This window comes from Adiantum capillus-veneris, chromosome 3, assembly GCF_014529385.1.
Source record: "Adiantum capillus-veneris isolate H3 chromosome 3, ASM1452938v2, whole genome shotgun sequence".
NCBI classification, from domain to species: domain Eukaryota; kingdom Viridiplantae; phylum Streptophyta; class Polypodiopsida; order Polypodiales; family Pteridaceae; genus Adiantum; species Adiantum capillus-veneris.
The window spans coordinates 19338751-19355001 of NC_140933.1; the positions used below are offsets into that span (position 1 = coordinate 19338751).

At 42.2% G+C, this 16251-nt stretch overlaps 2 protein-coding genes across 2 annotated transcripts; both read right to left on the bottom strand.

Annotated features, from left to right (window-relative positions):
- Positions 1-3184: 3184 nt before the first annotated feature.
- Positions 3185-6055, bottom strand: LOC147460562 (uncharacterized). Its single transcript, XM_086508011.1, has one exon. The coding sequence runs from the start codon at positions 4210-4212 to the stop codon at positions 3451-3453; it is 762 nt and encodes a 253-aa protein (XP_086364137.1). The 5' UTR covers positions 4213-6055; the 3' UTR covers positions 3185-3450.
- Positions 6056-6194: 139 nt separating this feature from the next.
- LOC147460563 (uncharacterized) lies at positions 6195-7213 on the bottom strand. Its single transcript, XM_086508018.1, has one exon. The coding sequence runs from the start codon at positions 6847-6849 to the stop codon at positions 6502-6504; it is 348 nt and encodes a 115-aa protein (XP_086364144.1). The 5' UTR covers positions 6850-7213; the 3' UTR covers positions 6195-6501.
- Between the last annotated feature and the right edge of the window lie 9038 nt (positions 7214-16251).

Consider the following 16251-nt stretch of genomic DNA (forward strand, 5'->3'; position numbering starts at 1 on the left):
TTAGGGTTGCAGAGAAATGCACACAGCTTGGAGAAGACGAAGGAAGCTCAAGGCACACAATAGAGAGTGTGTTTCTTAGTATGCAATGGAAAAATCGATAGCCCTAGAGTGATGGGCGTATATACAATGCACGGGGGAAAAAACCTTCTAAAGAGGGAAAAAATGCCCCGGCGGTCCTAATGTGTTCACACACATCACTACCACATGTATATGGTAACACGAAACTCTAAAGATGAATTTTGAAAGTGAAGCAAATCCTCAAAGAGAATGAAGAGAATCTCACATTGAATTGAATATAATATCATGTGAGCCAGTAGTAGAAGCTATCCTGTATAGACTTACCTTGAAATTCATTGCTTAGCGCATGTATACTTAATGCAAGTATGTAGGGTTGGCGTAGATATTAGTTCGAATGAGGCCAAGTGACCTATTGGATGAGTGCGATTTGCTACAAAAAAGATTGCTAAGCTACACATCATGTTATTAGCATCATCTGAATGGCTTGCTTGACTTGCAAGCGCTTGAATTGCTCAAAGTGTCCTTCACCACTCATAGTCACAAGAAGTTTTGGACAAATTCTCACAATATTTTCCACATTGTGACTTACCTCAACATCATGAGCTTCTGCTCGAGAGGAGCTGCATACCTAGCTAGGTACGATTGGGGGCAGGGGACCACCGGCCCCACCGAGAAAGACTCCGTTTTCCTAATGAGAAAATTTCTAAATCTTCTTGTGAGTGCCCTTTAATTAGGTGCTCAGCTCGATCTGCAATAAATATGCCTCCCACGGGAAAATGACAATGGCGCTGCCTTTTAACTCGGCTCTTTGTTGTTGTGCTTTTTGTAATTTTGTGGCTGCTAATTGAAAGCTGAGCATAAGATATAAGTTGCTAGTTCTATAGAGGATTTGCATTTTGATAAATTGAGCCAAAGAATTATTAATATGGCTAATGATAACTTTTCTCCTGCAATCAAATCACAAAGCTTCTAGCAAGTTTGGTAACTTTCATGAGACGTACTCGTAGTCTGGGCCAATGGTCTCCAATGTTCGGAGACCATTGGAGTCCTTCAATGAATGTGCGTCGAGCCAATATTCTATAAATGCCAACTGGTTTGCACGGTTACAATGTTCAAGTCAAATATGTTGTATATGCCAACTTATTTTGCATCGCCCCTTTTATATAAGTTTTCCTCTTTTTCGTGGATTGGGATGCTTCTATTTCATAATGTCATTTATACATCGAAGCAAATAACATTGCCGACAAACTTCTTTAAAGTCATCTGTTTGACGACAACCAACGTCTAATAAGACTACTTTGCATTTGTTGGGTTGTGATCAGTTTTAGAAACACTTTGTGCCAAATTTGATCATACGTTTGCTTGTGATGATTCGATTGAGTTTGATATATGCTATGTATGGTAAGCATTGAAAGAATTGTAAAAGGCATTATTTGAACATCAAAAAGGGGTGAAAGCTAGTCTTGTAAGAGTCCTTGACAATACAAGCCCACGCCAAGCCTCCATATACAACTCTACTAACCAAACCCACTCTGTTGGGTGATAGTTGTAATTTTTTTGTTCTCTCTTAATACATTCCAGAGCACTTATGGTTTTTTTTCCCAAAAAGTCCCTGACAATAATGAAGGGATTGAACATCAATGAAGGAAAGCGCAGTGTCCTGTTCCTTGTTTTTGAGATGGTCAGTGCAACCTTTTCTTTTGAGTGACACTCAAGAATCGAGATCCTAAGTGCATGATTCACTTTCGATATTGCGACTTTCTGTTGCTTCTCTGTTTGGAGAAGAGGGCAATGCCACCACCATTCGTGAAAATCATTTTTTCAACCTTACACAATCCCTTTTTATGGATTTCCCAAGAGAGAATTTGAAAAAATAGAGCAGAATTTTTACACAAGGCAGGACTTTTCTCAACTCGCATTTTTCAATTTCAAAGTGGCACGATTGTATGCAGAGATCCACTTCTCCCGAACACGAAGTGCCATTATACACACACGAGCTCCTTTTTATATTGAATAAAAATAAGATGCTAGCTATGCAATAAATGGATGTTGTTTTGTAGATCCCAAAATGCATTTGTAAACACATAGAAGGCCTCCAATATACTCAAAATCATCAAGGAGCTTTAGCACCCTGTGGATATATACAAGCAAAAATTGGTATTCGTGCTTTCCCACGAATGTATCATTACCATTTAATCATTTGCACATCAATGTGAATTCTTCTACATCACACACAAATTGGGACATTGGAAGATCATCCCACAGCGTTGCAAATGACACCATTTCATAGGGTCTCGCCCTAATTGAGCGGAAATTAGCCAATCATGAGTGCCATGAGCGCCCCCCTAGTAGGTCTCCACAATTTTGTAAAATGGAAAAATCCTTATTAGTTTAGGATGAATGTAGATGGAAACAAGTGTACATATAAAGGAGAACAAAAAATGGTCAGTATAAACTGGAGCAATACCATTAGAAAAACAAGAAAAAACATGCAACACTAGAAATATGATGCCTGTGTAAGTTGCCCTTGATACTATCAACCAACGGAATGGATATAAAAAAGAACCAATTCTATTACATTATCTCAATGACAACACTTCATACATCCAAATCCAAATTACAGTAGTCAACAAGACCGACGCAACCCAATTTTACCCACAAAAACTAGAAACATTTAAGGTTAACAGCCCCACAACATTGATTACTCTTCACCTACAGCAATAGCAAGACTATACCTCCATAGCAATGAGAGCCATTGTGGTCCCGGCACAGGTCCGCCAAGAGATTATGGATTATACAGGGACTAGCATTCTCCAATTTCACCAACTTATTGGAGCGATCAATTTGGCATGTGAAGAAGGCACGCTTAAAATCATCAACATCTTATATGCAAGGGAGAGTAAGCAAAAAGGTACGAGGACACATTGAATCATAGTTTTTTCATGCAGCAACCATGGTCTCATTCGGGCGGGTATGGAAGCCCGATATAAGCCCGATTCAGACCCCCCAAAGATTCCATACGTGGAATACCATACGACACTAAAAAATTAGTGTATATATATATATATATCTCATAACAAATAGCAAGTAAAATTAAAACACTAGACTCTAGAGAGCAGCCCAAAGCCACATAATGCATTAAAACATCATAGAAAATATAGAATCTAGCTAAATCAAGGAGTCGGGAGCCGAGAAACAGATCAAGATCTCTGATCAATAGATACATCAATGAATCATGATCATACTAGATGGCAAAATATGGAGCCTCCAAAACCAACAAGACTGTATACTGAGTACTCCAAAATTCAAATGACAAAACATAAATAGAGCTTAGACGGTGGAGTCCAGCCGCTCGATGCTAAATAGTGAATCCAAAACATAAGTAGAGATAAGAGGAGTCAAGACCGAGGCTAGAGCAAAATGCAATGAGCTCTAACTCTCATCAAAGGCCACCTCCTCATCATCACCCTCATCATCCTCATCCTCAGCAACGGAGCATGAAGTCCCAATATCATTGGGCATGCTAATCGAAAGAGACTCCATAACCTCATCAGTGCTATGTGCAATAGCCTCCTGAATCTCCTGCAACTCAAGCAAGCGCTCCTCATCCTTCTCTTTGTTAAGCATCTCCAATGTCACCTCCATTTTCTCATAGCCACGCTCTTTGATCTTGCATAAGAGCCTCAAGTTGGTGTGTATGTAGACAAGCTTCTCGATATAAACAGGAAGTAACCTATTTCTTTTCTTGGTGTGAATGAGAGAGAAGGTGCTCCAATTTCTCTCGCATGGAGAGGCACATGTCCCTTGAGAAAGCACCTTAAGTGCAAGAGTTTGCAATGTGGACGTGCAAGCCCCAAAAGTCTCCCACCATTTTACACCCTCTTGCATTCTCTTTGGATCCTTTGCAATAGGATGAGCAAATGACTTTCTTTCAGTGAAGAAAGTGTCCAACTCATCAATGAGGGTATCCTGCATGGTCAAATCACCCTTGGTATACCTGTCCAAAAATGTCATCCACCCGTCATGAACCTCACTATCATTGAATTGCCCTCTTCCTCGCCATATAGGATGCAACAAGTATCCCACAGCATGCAATGGTGTGTGCATCATATTCCATCTATCAACGCATAGGTCCTTGATCTCTTGCATCCTTGCCGCATCAATACCTTGCATGTTTTGAATTTGCTCAACCATGCAATCCGTAAGCTCATACACAAGCTCTATGGTGGCTCCTTCTCTATCAGCCAAACGAAGTATCTTCAAGATGGGAGCACAAATCTTCAAAATCAACTTGGCCTCTTATTAAAAGGATGCATTAAACACAATGTTCGAAACCACTATGGCCTTTGCAATCCTGGATGCCTTCATTTTCACAAATTTTACATCAATCATAAGCCTATGCACACCTTGCATACATCTCTCATCCACAAGACTAGCCAACATGATGAAGTAGTAGGCAAATCGAGTGGCCGATGACTTCAACAATTCTTCTTGCTAAACATTCAAAACAATGCCAAGACAGTGGACTTCCTTGTGACAAATGTGACAACCTTTGTTACATCTTCAAGAATTTTTGCAATCCAAAGGAGCTTCCCAATATCCTCAAACAAGAGGTCCAAGCAATGGCATGCATATCTCGTGAAAAAAATGTGTTTCCGTTTCTCTTCCACCATTTGCCCGGCCCCAACACAATTAGTTGCATTGTCCATGCATACCTGCGCAACATTGGAGGGTCCTACCCCAATAATCACATCCTTAAGCTGCTTGAAAATAAATTTTGATGTCTTTGTCTCCCCAAATGTATCCATAGATTTCAAAAACAAAGAACCATGTATAGAGAATGCAAGAAAGTTAATGATAGACTTGCGTTTAGTGTCAAACCATCCATCACATACAATTGTGCATCCATGTTTTTCCCATTTCTCGTGCATACCCATGATCTCATGACCAATGCATATGACCTCATCATTTAACTCTATAGTGCGCAAAACATTGTATGTGGAAGGCACATAAGATGGACCAACTTGTCCAATTGCCTTGACCATTTCCAAAAAGAAAGGACTCCGCACTTTCCATTAAGGAATGTCCTCTGCATAAAAAAACCTGCACAAGGCTTGATCTGCTTGCTTGCGTGCTTGCAAGCTAAATGCACTTGCCAAGGGCCCTTGTGCAACCTTCCTCTTCTTGCTCAAGGACCCCACATTTGATTTGGAAGCCGAAGTCCTAGTGGCACTTACATGAGCACTCTCTGATGCATGTGTACTCATTGAGCCTGAGGCACCTCCTTGAGATAGAGAGACATTACCTCCCAAATCCACCAAGGCATCTACAAATGCATTTGGGTCCCTTCCCATCATTCTGTACATCTACATGCAATCTTGTGACCACCTCTTTGATGTCCTTTGACACACTGTCACATGGGCCTCCACCATAGCCAGGGAGGGACAATAAATGTGCACAAATACGGGAGGGACCGCCATCCCAAGTATGCCCACAATACTTGCATTTACAAGTAAATTGTCCTTTCTTTTGAGGCTTCAATTGTTCTACATACTGCCATTCGGAACGTTTCACTCGGCCCATCTGGATTTTGCAAACTTGCAAGGTACACACTGCAAACCTTGACAAAGTGGAGGCCTCACGAGTAACGGAGGGTGTAGGTGAAGAATCAGCCGCGCGCGGGAGAGTGTGTGGGCACTAAGTAGAACTCCCGGCTCGCGGTCTCGAGTCCTCTCGACTCTTAAGCTTCGATCGGGACTTTGTGTGTAGAAACGACAGCGCTGCAGGTTTTAATAAACTCACACAGAGACGTTTTGGGCCACATTTGAGAATTTGGGGGAATTTTGCTAGCTCGTCAAAATACGCCCTGCTCACGTCCGGAAACGGATATCATGCGGCAACCATATGTGGACGCGCCCGGAAGCCCGATTGCCCAATCGGACGCGCATGAAAAAAACTATGCATTGAATAGTGACAAAAACAGTTTCCTCCACACTTGAAGCCAAAGCAAAGGCAACTGCAAAATATCGATATATAAGAGGCTTGTGAGCGTTCATATGGCTCATTTACACATGAAGCTGCTAAGCAACTAGAAAATAAAACCATGGCAAACTCTTGAGCAGCAACAACATAAAAACCTCAAAGGGCAGAGAGAGAGAGAGAGAGAGAGAGAGAGAGAAGCCAAAGACGTGGTCATCATAGAGCGCATTTGGCCACCACGAGCTACTTTATAAAGATCACAGAGATAACCAAGTAAGATCCCTTATATGTTGGGAAATGGAAAGACTCGACAGCTCCAAGAACGAAATGGAAAGACTTAACAACTCCAGCATTGGCCTCTCTCTGGGTACTGGTTGTGGCAATGACCCTCTTCAAAGGCACTCAATGAAGAAGGTGCTTCCATTCAACATTGAGAGGCAAGGAAGAAGACCAATCATGGCCACAACCTCGCCATTCCTGACCTTGCTTCATCGGAGTCAGGATCTAACGCCAATGCACGTGCATAGGTTTTCTCAGCCTCTGCATATGACCGATTCGGCAAACAGCCAGCATACACAGGACCTTGACATTATCTGGTGTGAGCTCCAGAGACTTCTGGAAATCAGAGATGGCGGCATCAAGGTTGCGACGACCCTTGGAGGTGGACAGCAGAAGACCCCCGCGCTTCATGAGTGCATCAGACATCTCAGAAGGGGTGAGGTTCTTTACAACCTCAGGAGAGAGGGCAACATCCATGGATCTGAGAGCGGCAGGGAAGAGGCCCTGTTGCTCAAGAGCGAGAGCCTTCAAGACATGGCAAGCAGCATCAAGCGGATCGAGCATGATGGCCATGTCCGCCTCTGTGTTAGCTTCCTTCGCAAGAGAGCGAGCTTCTGAGCGCTTACCTGAGCAGGTACGGGACTTGGCCAGAGCCTGAGCACCCTTGACGAAGTGATGGCGAGGTTGTGCTTTCTTTCTGCCGCGTGCACGACGCACAGTCCCACCAGCACCGTGACTACTTGAATGACAAAGTTCTCCATGACACCCTGCACACACTCTCTCTCTCTCTCTCTCTCTCTGTCTCTCTCAATGTGATAAATTCCCCGTGTGCGTGTGTGTGTGTGTGTGTTGTTACTTTGAAAGCTTTAGAGTACTTGTCCCTCGTTTCGAAGGTCTGCACAAAGCTAGAAGTTTGCATCGGCTATTCTCACAAAGTGTTAGCAGAGTTTATTATCGACCTCACCTAAAAGAGAGAGAAGCAAGAAACGTTTGACGAAAGCCTCAAAAAGAGAATGGTGGTAACCTTCGTCAAAATTTGCTACAAGGAGAAATACAAAAGTAAGCATTCATATTCAGTCTTCCCAAGGGCCTTTTTGTCCGTAAAGATAGAGGAAGAATCAAAGATATGCAAAAGGAGCTTCAGTAGGAGGTTAGGTTGAAAAAAGAGGAATGACACAAAAGCAGTGGCGATGGTAGACATGATAGCAAAAGAGAATGCCACAGTTGACACGATGGTAAAAGTCGCAAAAGAGATGATGATGGAAATTGTAGTAGACATGACACGATGATGGAGATTGCGATAAGCATGCGAGAAGGTATAAAAGACGAAGTGACCATGACGGAGAGGATGAATATAGACGAGATTGTAGCCACATGGATGGTGATTGAGGGACTCATAGAGAGCATGATGATTGCAAGCATAGATACAATGGATATGCTAGCATTGATGATGATTATCAACGTAGAGACGGGAGCAGTAGTGATCGAGATGATAGAAACCCTAGCTCTTCAAAAGGGCATCAAACATAGGAACTTGAGATGTTAACTCAATGTTTACCAAGGTAGGGTTTCACGTGCCATGGATCATGATTGCTTTATGCAACTTGCGGGCGTTCATGATCAAAAGGAAGGGATTTTGCATGTGTTGCAAGTTGCCACACGTGGGCCACATGTATGATTGATAATGCAAAAGATGTTGTGAAGAGAGATCAAGGGGTACGGATTAAGGTTGTTTCCATGGTTGGGGATAAAATTAGCCTTTCCATGAGGGATGTGGACCAAAAGATAGGACAAGATCTTCTATCGATGAAAAGAAGCTCTTTGGGTGAGGAATCTATTCTCTCTACTGTGAACTAGCCTTGAAGGAGTTGCAAAGGCTTTCTAAGATTATCATCATAGAAGAGGATGAAGATGGCTCTCCTCGGAGACCACTAAAGCTCAATGAGACTTGAGAGATGGATGTGAGGGATTACCACTGTTATGATATTGATGGATTTGGACTCTTGTATCAAGAGGATGGCGTTGAAGAAGTTTGAAATTGAGCTTAATTAGGATGAGCTAGCCTTCTTAAGAGGGCAAACAAGGTATCATCTGTGAAAATTGTAAGAAATCCAGATGTTTAACTTCAAAGAGTGCCAATGATACAATCAAATTTAGCCAAGGTGGATAGGTACGATAAGTACGATCAAAAAAGCGTTAAAATACCTTGTGTAGTATGGGTAATCACTACTAGTACGAAAAATTCATTAGGTATTGAATACAAATAGCCATACATGTCTACTTATGCATGCTTACATCCATGTAAATGCATGTATATACTATACACACAAACGTACATGCAATATATATACACCATATGTACACAACCATAGATACATGCATGTATGTGCATTTGTGTGTGCGTATAGATAGCAACCAGTACGTAAAGTACTGAATACCGATACGATATTTATCGTAAGGTATGGGAAGATTGATAAATACGTGTTTGAAATGCAACCTTGGCTTTAGCCAAAGAGAGGAGAGAGTTGCGAAAGCAACAGCAACGGACCATGCTTGATTCCATCTTAAAGGATCCAAATCATCCTCGGGAAGATCCGTGCCAGAAACATGAGAGCACCATCTCTCTCAAGAACTTCCTGGTGTATGTTAGCAATAGTTAAACACTTACGACCATGCACCAAGCAAAGGATGTGCACAACATTTCCTATGAATATTATATGTTCTTGGGCTCATTTGGAGTTCGAATTTGTATTAGACTCTTGAGCGATAGGCTTAATTTAAGTGTATGTAAAGTGGCTTGGAGTCCCATGCCTAAAAAAAGGCCATAAGCTGATAGATAAACTTTTTTGGGTGAGTAGTGCTCTTGTAGAGATTGTGGTCATGAGGTTCTTGGGGTCTTGTAGAGATGGTGGTCATGAGGTTCTTGGGCTCTCAATTCTTTTGTAAATCTTGACTATGCGTAACATTAATGAACTAGTAACTTGTGTATAGCGGAAAATAGATTAACATAGTGAGCATTTCATTAAGAAGAAGTTCCTAATGAGCATAGAGAGAGTGCTTGGTTGGAGAAAGCAACATAAGCATTACACCTAGTTAGTTTGGCATGAACAATACTTAAAAAAGAGAGAGAAATAGACAAATTGACAACAGTTGAGGACCGGATTTACATGGAGTCGGTCCCCCCTCCAAAAGGCTTTTGTATTATAACTTCTCCCATCAAGAGAGGCTTTGTACAATACAATTCTTTGTGTTCCTTGATAAAACTCGTTGGTGCAATGAAGGTGGAAGCTTCATGCACCAAATTATGCTTGAAAAACACAACTAATCCTCATAGCCTCAGTCCCAAGACCTCACACACTTTCAAAGATGGTAAGAGCTAGCAGGGAATGTGGCAAAGTGAAGAGGAAGAAGATGTAACTTACAAGAAAGAAGTATTCTCCTCACATAATCACTCTTTGAGCATAGCATAGCTTAGTAATTTAGATGGTAGAGGAGATGAGCATGCCATTGAAGCTTGGCTCTTGCTTGGATTTGCATTCCATAGCCAAGAGTTGCTGGTGTAGGCCTCCACTTCTCAATTCTTGGAGAAGGAGATGGAGTTCTTTGCTCAACACATCAATTGTGTGAGTGTGTGTGGAGTTGTGTGTGCCAAATGAAGGTTCTCTCTCTCTTCTTGGTCGACCCCTCTTGCTTTTTTCTCTTGTTGGCTCCTCATTGGACCTTGCAAAGCTTAGCCAATAGGAATTAATTAGCAAATTGTGTAGCCTTCTAACAAGTGTCCTCCTTTCCCCTTTAGAGAGAGCTTAGGTAATTAATTTAATTAGACTAAACTCTCATTGGACCTTTTAGTCTATTGGCCAATAGGAAGCTAGCTTAATTCTCATTGGACCCCTTGGTAGACTGCCCAATAGTCTTCTAGGGATCTTAATTTTCAATGGTTCTTTTATCAAGCATTTTTTAAATATTTAAGCTCAATTTACTCAAGCTTAATTCTCATCGGTCCACCTCCTTGGCCATCCAATAAGCTTTTAGGGATGGTTGGGGGCAACTCACCTAGAGGCTTGACATGTGTCCATTATACCTCTTGAGTCTTAGGCAAGCTTAGTGTGTGTGTGTGTGTGTGTGTGTTCTCTCTCATCCCCTACCATTAGGGCTTGCCCCCTCCTTTGTAGGCTAGTGGGAAGACTTTTGAGTCTTCCCACAACCATCCAATATCCCTAGAGTTCTAGCTAATGGACTTTAGGCTTAAATTTGGACCCTAACCTTTGGAGGAATTAATAAAGCTAACCCTAAGGTCTTGTGAACATTGCTCTTTAGCATACCATCTCCATTTGGATCCCTATTTTCCCTCCTTTGGATCCCCTGTTGAGACTGGTCTAGCAGCATGACCAATATATTAGCTCTTGTTCCCCTTGTACCTCCCCATATTAAATGATCAATTTAACATGAGAAAAGCATTTGGGAAAGTTAGATATTAGTTTTTATGAAATTACCTCTCTCTTGAAATCATAGTCGTCCTCGACTATGAGGTAGAGAAGATAAAGTCCAATCATTAGTCCATGGTTTCCTAGCGGGCAGAGGATCCCTATTTTACCCTATGACATCTTTCTAGAATGGATGACTAATCCATTTGGTGCATGAGAGACTTAGCTGCCGCAAGATAATCTTACCGCGTCTTAATACCTTGTCTTCATGTCGGAGAATGGACTCGGGCTGGAGCACCTCTTCTTGATCCTCGATCTCCGAAAGATCTTCAACGATTGCTTCTTGTGGTGTATCTCCTTTGTAAGGCTTAAGTAGGCTCACATGGAAAGCATTGTGTATGAGCCAATGGTTGGGCAACTTTAGCTGATAAGCCATCTCATTGATTGGCTTAAGAATCTGAAAGGGACCATAGTACCTTTTTTCTAGCTTAGCATAGTACTTTTGGTGTCCCGTAAGATTCTTGCGCGTAGTGTGCCTTGGGAAACTTTAGCAAGACCTAGTCATTTTCTTTAAAGGCTAGAGTTCTTCTGTGCTTGTTAGTAGGAGCCTTTTTCCTTTTCTATGAGATGGATATAGCATCCTTAATCTTTTGAAAAGATTCTTGTAGGTCTCAGCTATATTCATCTGCAGGTGAAAATCTTCCCATGTACCTTGAGTAGCAGGGGACTTTTTGATCTTCCCTCAATAACCTCGAAAGGTGCTTTTCCCGTAGATGTATGTATAGTGTTATTGTAGGCATACTCCACAAGGGGTAAGTACTTCTCCCATTAGATTCGTTTATCTATTTCTGTGACATAAGCTTTTAGTGGATCTAGAATCGTAAGGTTAGCTATCTCACTTTGGCCATCCCTTTGTGGATGATAGGCCAAAGAGAAGTTTAGCCTTGTACCTAGATTCTCAAAGATACCCTTCCAAAAATTAGTGGTCAATCTAGGATCTCTATCCGACACTATGGACGTTGGCAAGCCATGGTACTTGAAGATTTGTGATATAAAGAGGGTGGGTTGCCATTTGATGGGCCTTAATAGTCTTTTTGACAGGTATGAAATGTGCTTGTTTGCTAAACCTGTCAACTATCGTCCATATTCTCGTATTCCCATGGATAGACTTGGGCAATCCAAAGATAAAATCCATGGATATGCTCGCCCATGGTGAATCAGGGATTGGCAATGGTTGAAGCAATCCAGGTTTCTTCCCTCTATCATACTTTGTCTTTTGGCATACCACACATTTTGAAACATACTCTTGTATGTTCGCTTTCATGGTAGGCCAATAGAAGTATGTTTCTATCACTCGTAGGGTAGATTGAATCCCTATATACCCTGCATAAGGAGGAGCATGAGATTCATACATTACTGTCTCACATAGTGAGTTAGTAATTCATAGCCTATTGCCATAGAGAAGATAGCCATTTGGTAGGGTAAATGGTTCCTCTCTCTTCCCTAATGCAATGGCTGAATTCGCATCTTTAAAATCGGGATCAACAACATACTCATCTATCTTAGAAGATAGATCATTGTGAGTTGCTATAGATACCGCATTCACTCTCAATCGTCTTGAGAGTGCATTGGCAACTTGATTATGCTTGCCAGCAATGTGAGCAATATGAAAATGAAATTGCAAAAGAAAATTTTCCCACCTCATTTGTTTATCGGAGAGCTTGTGTCATCAAAATTCATTTTTGGTCTACTTAAATGATTTTGTCTCTCTAAAATTGGCCATTTTAATGAGAGAAAATAAAAATAGTAAAAGGACCAGCATTGCACAATGGGCAAGATGATGCATCTGTGAGCTAGAGAGTTCCAGGAAAGTTATACATTTTTAGAAGTGCCATTGGAGTCCGTTAAGGGTTCCAAGGAGATTTTATAGACTTAAAGTATTAATTTAATATTGTCCACAATATTCCCGGAAGCCTCCGAAAATGAGCTAAATGGCTGCCCGACCGCATTTGGAACAGGGAACATGGACAAAATGAGTTTTTTGGGCCAAAATGGGCGGAGTGGGGCCCAAGGCAAGTGGGGAGGCCAAATCTGCAAGTGCCTGGCCAGTCTAAAAGGGATGGGGGCGCTTCCTACCATGAGCCACACATCTGGAGTGAATCTTGGCCATTGCTTTGCCCCAAAAGACTTCCACTTTAGCTCCACTTTGCCCAAATTTTCTCCACAAGTCTCTCCAGGCATGCACATCGACCTAGGCTGATTTGGGGCTGAAGTGTGCTGAGTTTTACACACTCTCAAGCTTTCATGAAAGCTTAGCTTCATCTCCTTCTTCCCCGCTTATGCATGTTTTACATATTGTGCCTGATTATGCCTAATTTACATATGCAAGTTACCATTTCCTATGCTTAAATACTTCTTTCCAACCTGTATCTTGCTTATTCCCCGCAGATCTTATCATCCGTGAGATGTTTAAGGTTTTGGGAATGAGTTATCTGAGAATTGCGGTGTGGAAAATCTTAATTGCAAGCACTACCAGATTCTAGAGTTACCAATCTCTTGATTCTGTGTAGTTAGAAGTGCAATTAGTGTTGTGCTAATGTAAAAGCTTTCTCTTTGGGAGAAATTTAATTAATACAAGTCCTTTCAGAGGGGGGGTCGGCTCCGACCCTCAACTGGTGTCGATTGTCTGTCTCTCTCACTCTTTTCTTTGCAGTTTTCAATGCATGCATGTGTGATGTGTGATGAATCTCAATTGAAGTTTGTGCTTGGAAACAATTATTCTCTAATTTGCTCAATGTTATGCTAATTGGTTAATTATCTGATTAATCTACAATTTCCGCTGCACCATAAGTCTAATTGTCTAACATTGGTATCAGAGCAATCTAGGTTATTTCTTTCTTTCTGAAGAAAGGACGGTTCTAATAATTGAGCATGAAAGGTTGATTTGTTTTAATTAATCAAAGTAAGTTAGTTTGGGATCTATTATCGCGAGCACTAGCAACTAAAGACCTCGGGAGATGTTGACTTAATAACGGATTCCTACGGGAGGTACTTATGGTTTTACCGTTATTAAACGATCAGGTAAGCCAGGTAGGCCTTTGTTGTCTCTAGCAATCGTGCAATGTTATGACCCGGCTATCTATTTTGATTAATTAAAGGATCTTTAACCGCGGTGCTTAATTTGAGGAGCTCTCTCTTGATTTGCAAAGGAGAAATAGTTGTGATTGTGCACACACAATAACTATTTCTCACAAAGAACTTCTGATTTACAAAGCACAATCACAATGGTGCTTGAAACCATGCACAAAGAGGAGAGAGTGATTGATTTTGGCACCTGGATTTGCAAACTAATGATGTTTTTGCTAACACAACTTGGGGCTATTGGATATCTTGCCAGCAAGTTGCAGGAACTATGACAAATCTAGCCTTGCGAGATGTGGTTCACACACAATTGCAAGAAAGGCAACTTATTGTGCCTGCTCTCAAAGAGAATTCTCCTATAAATTCTTCATCGAAGACTTCACAAAGAGGAAATTCTAGTGAGAAAAAGAAGCATTCCACCGCAACCAGAAGAGGACCAAGCCCTCCACGTGAGACAAAAGGGCGAAAGAAGGATAAAGACACAAGAGAGGAATATCTTGTGTATGATGCTGATACGCTTGCCACATCTGATTCAGATGTGCATCCAAGGAGAAGAAGAAGGCAAAGATCTCCCTCTCCATCACCACTTGATGGACGGCACTCTTCACACTCTTCTTCTTCTTCTTCTTGTCATTCAGAGGACCTTGAGAAGAAGGTTGAGAAGAAACACAGACTCAAGAAGAAACCATCTAACTCTCTGCCTTCGCGAAGCTCATCCGATACAGGAAGCTTTTCTTCTCCAAGAAGAAAGCGTACCAAAGCACACAAAGGAAGAGTCCATCGACGCACGCATGCAGCCTGGAAGAGGTCCTTTAAGCTCAGAAAGTTCAAGGAAGGAGGTAAAGCATCACTTTCCTCTCCTTCGATGGAACTTTTGGCAACATAGACAAGGTATTGAGCTTTATTCAACAATTCGATGCTGCTTTTGGGAATGAAAACTTTTCGGAGTCATCCAAACTCCGGACATGTTGCTATGTACTTCCAAAAGTCTGCTCGTCAATGGTGGGCAAGCCTACGCTCCAAAGGAGAAGCTCCGAGAACCTGGAAGACATCGCGCATTGCTCTCTTGAAGCAATTCCTACCGCATGGAGCTTTTGACAAAGTGCTCATGGCATGGCGAAGCCTAAAGATGGAGGAAGAAGAGAACATTCAAAGTTATGTAGATAAGTTTTGGGACTTACATCTCAAAGCAAATGTCTACAAATGCATCAACTTCTCTGAGCAAAAGCAGCAATTTTGTGTTGGGCTCCCCGAAGAATGGAGCGAGTATGTCAACGCACAATGACCCAAGACCATATCGGAGGTTATTCATCACTCTATGATAGCCTCCAACATTAAATTGCAACAAGAGGACAAAGGATCAAAGCCAAAGTATGTGAAGGAGAAGCCTCAGGAGAGAGGGAGACAACCACAAACCTACAACCCCAACACAGGCGGGAAACCAAAGGACAAACAAGGCTACCAAGGTAAAAACCGTCTAACTCCTGAGGATGTTGAACATTACCATAAAGAAAATCAATGTTTTAAATGTGGTGAACAAGGCCACTCTTACCGCACATGCCCTCAAAAGCATGGAAAGAAGGAACCCCCTTGTGCACTCCTTGCCGCACTGTCGAAGCAAGGGCCTTGCCTAACACTGTGTGCGAGCCACAGACGGCTCCAAGCACACAACTAGCTTAACTAGTAAGCTCAAAAGAGGGCAATGGTGTGTCACTCACCACTCTATGCTCCTGCCGTGGAGGATTCCTCGCCGCAAAGAAGAAGGAGACGCCGCTACGTCGCGCTCAACCGCTTCACCGCCGTTGTGCCACCGCAATGCTCGATCACTCTCTCTCTCTCTCTCTCTCTCTCTCTCTCTCTCTCTCTCTCTCTCTCTCTCTCTCTCTCTCTCTCTCACACACACACACACACACACACACACACACACACACATACACACACACACACACACACACAAGGAGGTGAAGAAGAAGAAGATGGAGATGGAGATGGAGCAAGAGCACTCTTCTATTGCACAAATGAGAGAATGAGTGAATTTTAGGTTTAGTTGGCTTTTATATGAGCTCACCCCATTCACACTTGGGCGCCCATGCTTAGCCAACTAATCCCTTGAATGTCCCAGTTAGAGTGCGCCTCTCATCGGCGATCACTCTTACCCTTTTCCTATTGGACCGACAAGCCCGGTACCTGACTCTACCAAATAAATAATACAATGTCCACCGTAGGTTACAACGTCCGTCTCGTAGGTGATAGGGTGTCCGTGATCCGTGAGGGTTAACATGCCCCCCTTCCTGATGTAGATTCTGTCCTCGGAAGCTATTGAGTTGAAGCTCGTTGGTCGAGGTGGAAGAGCATTTGAGATGAATATCCTTAGTCTTCATTAGTCACTGCAAATTCAAACAACATTGCA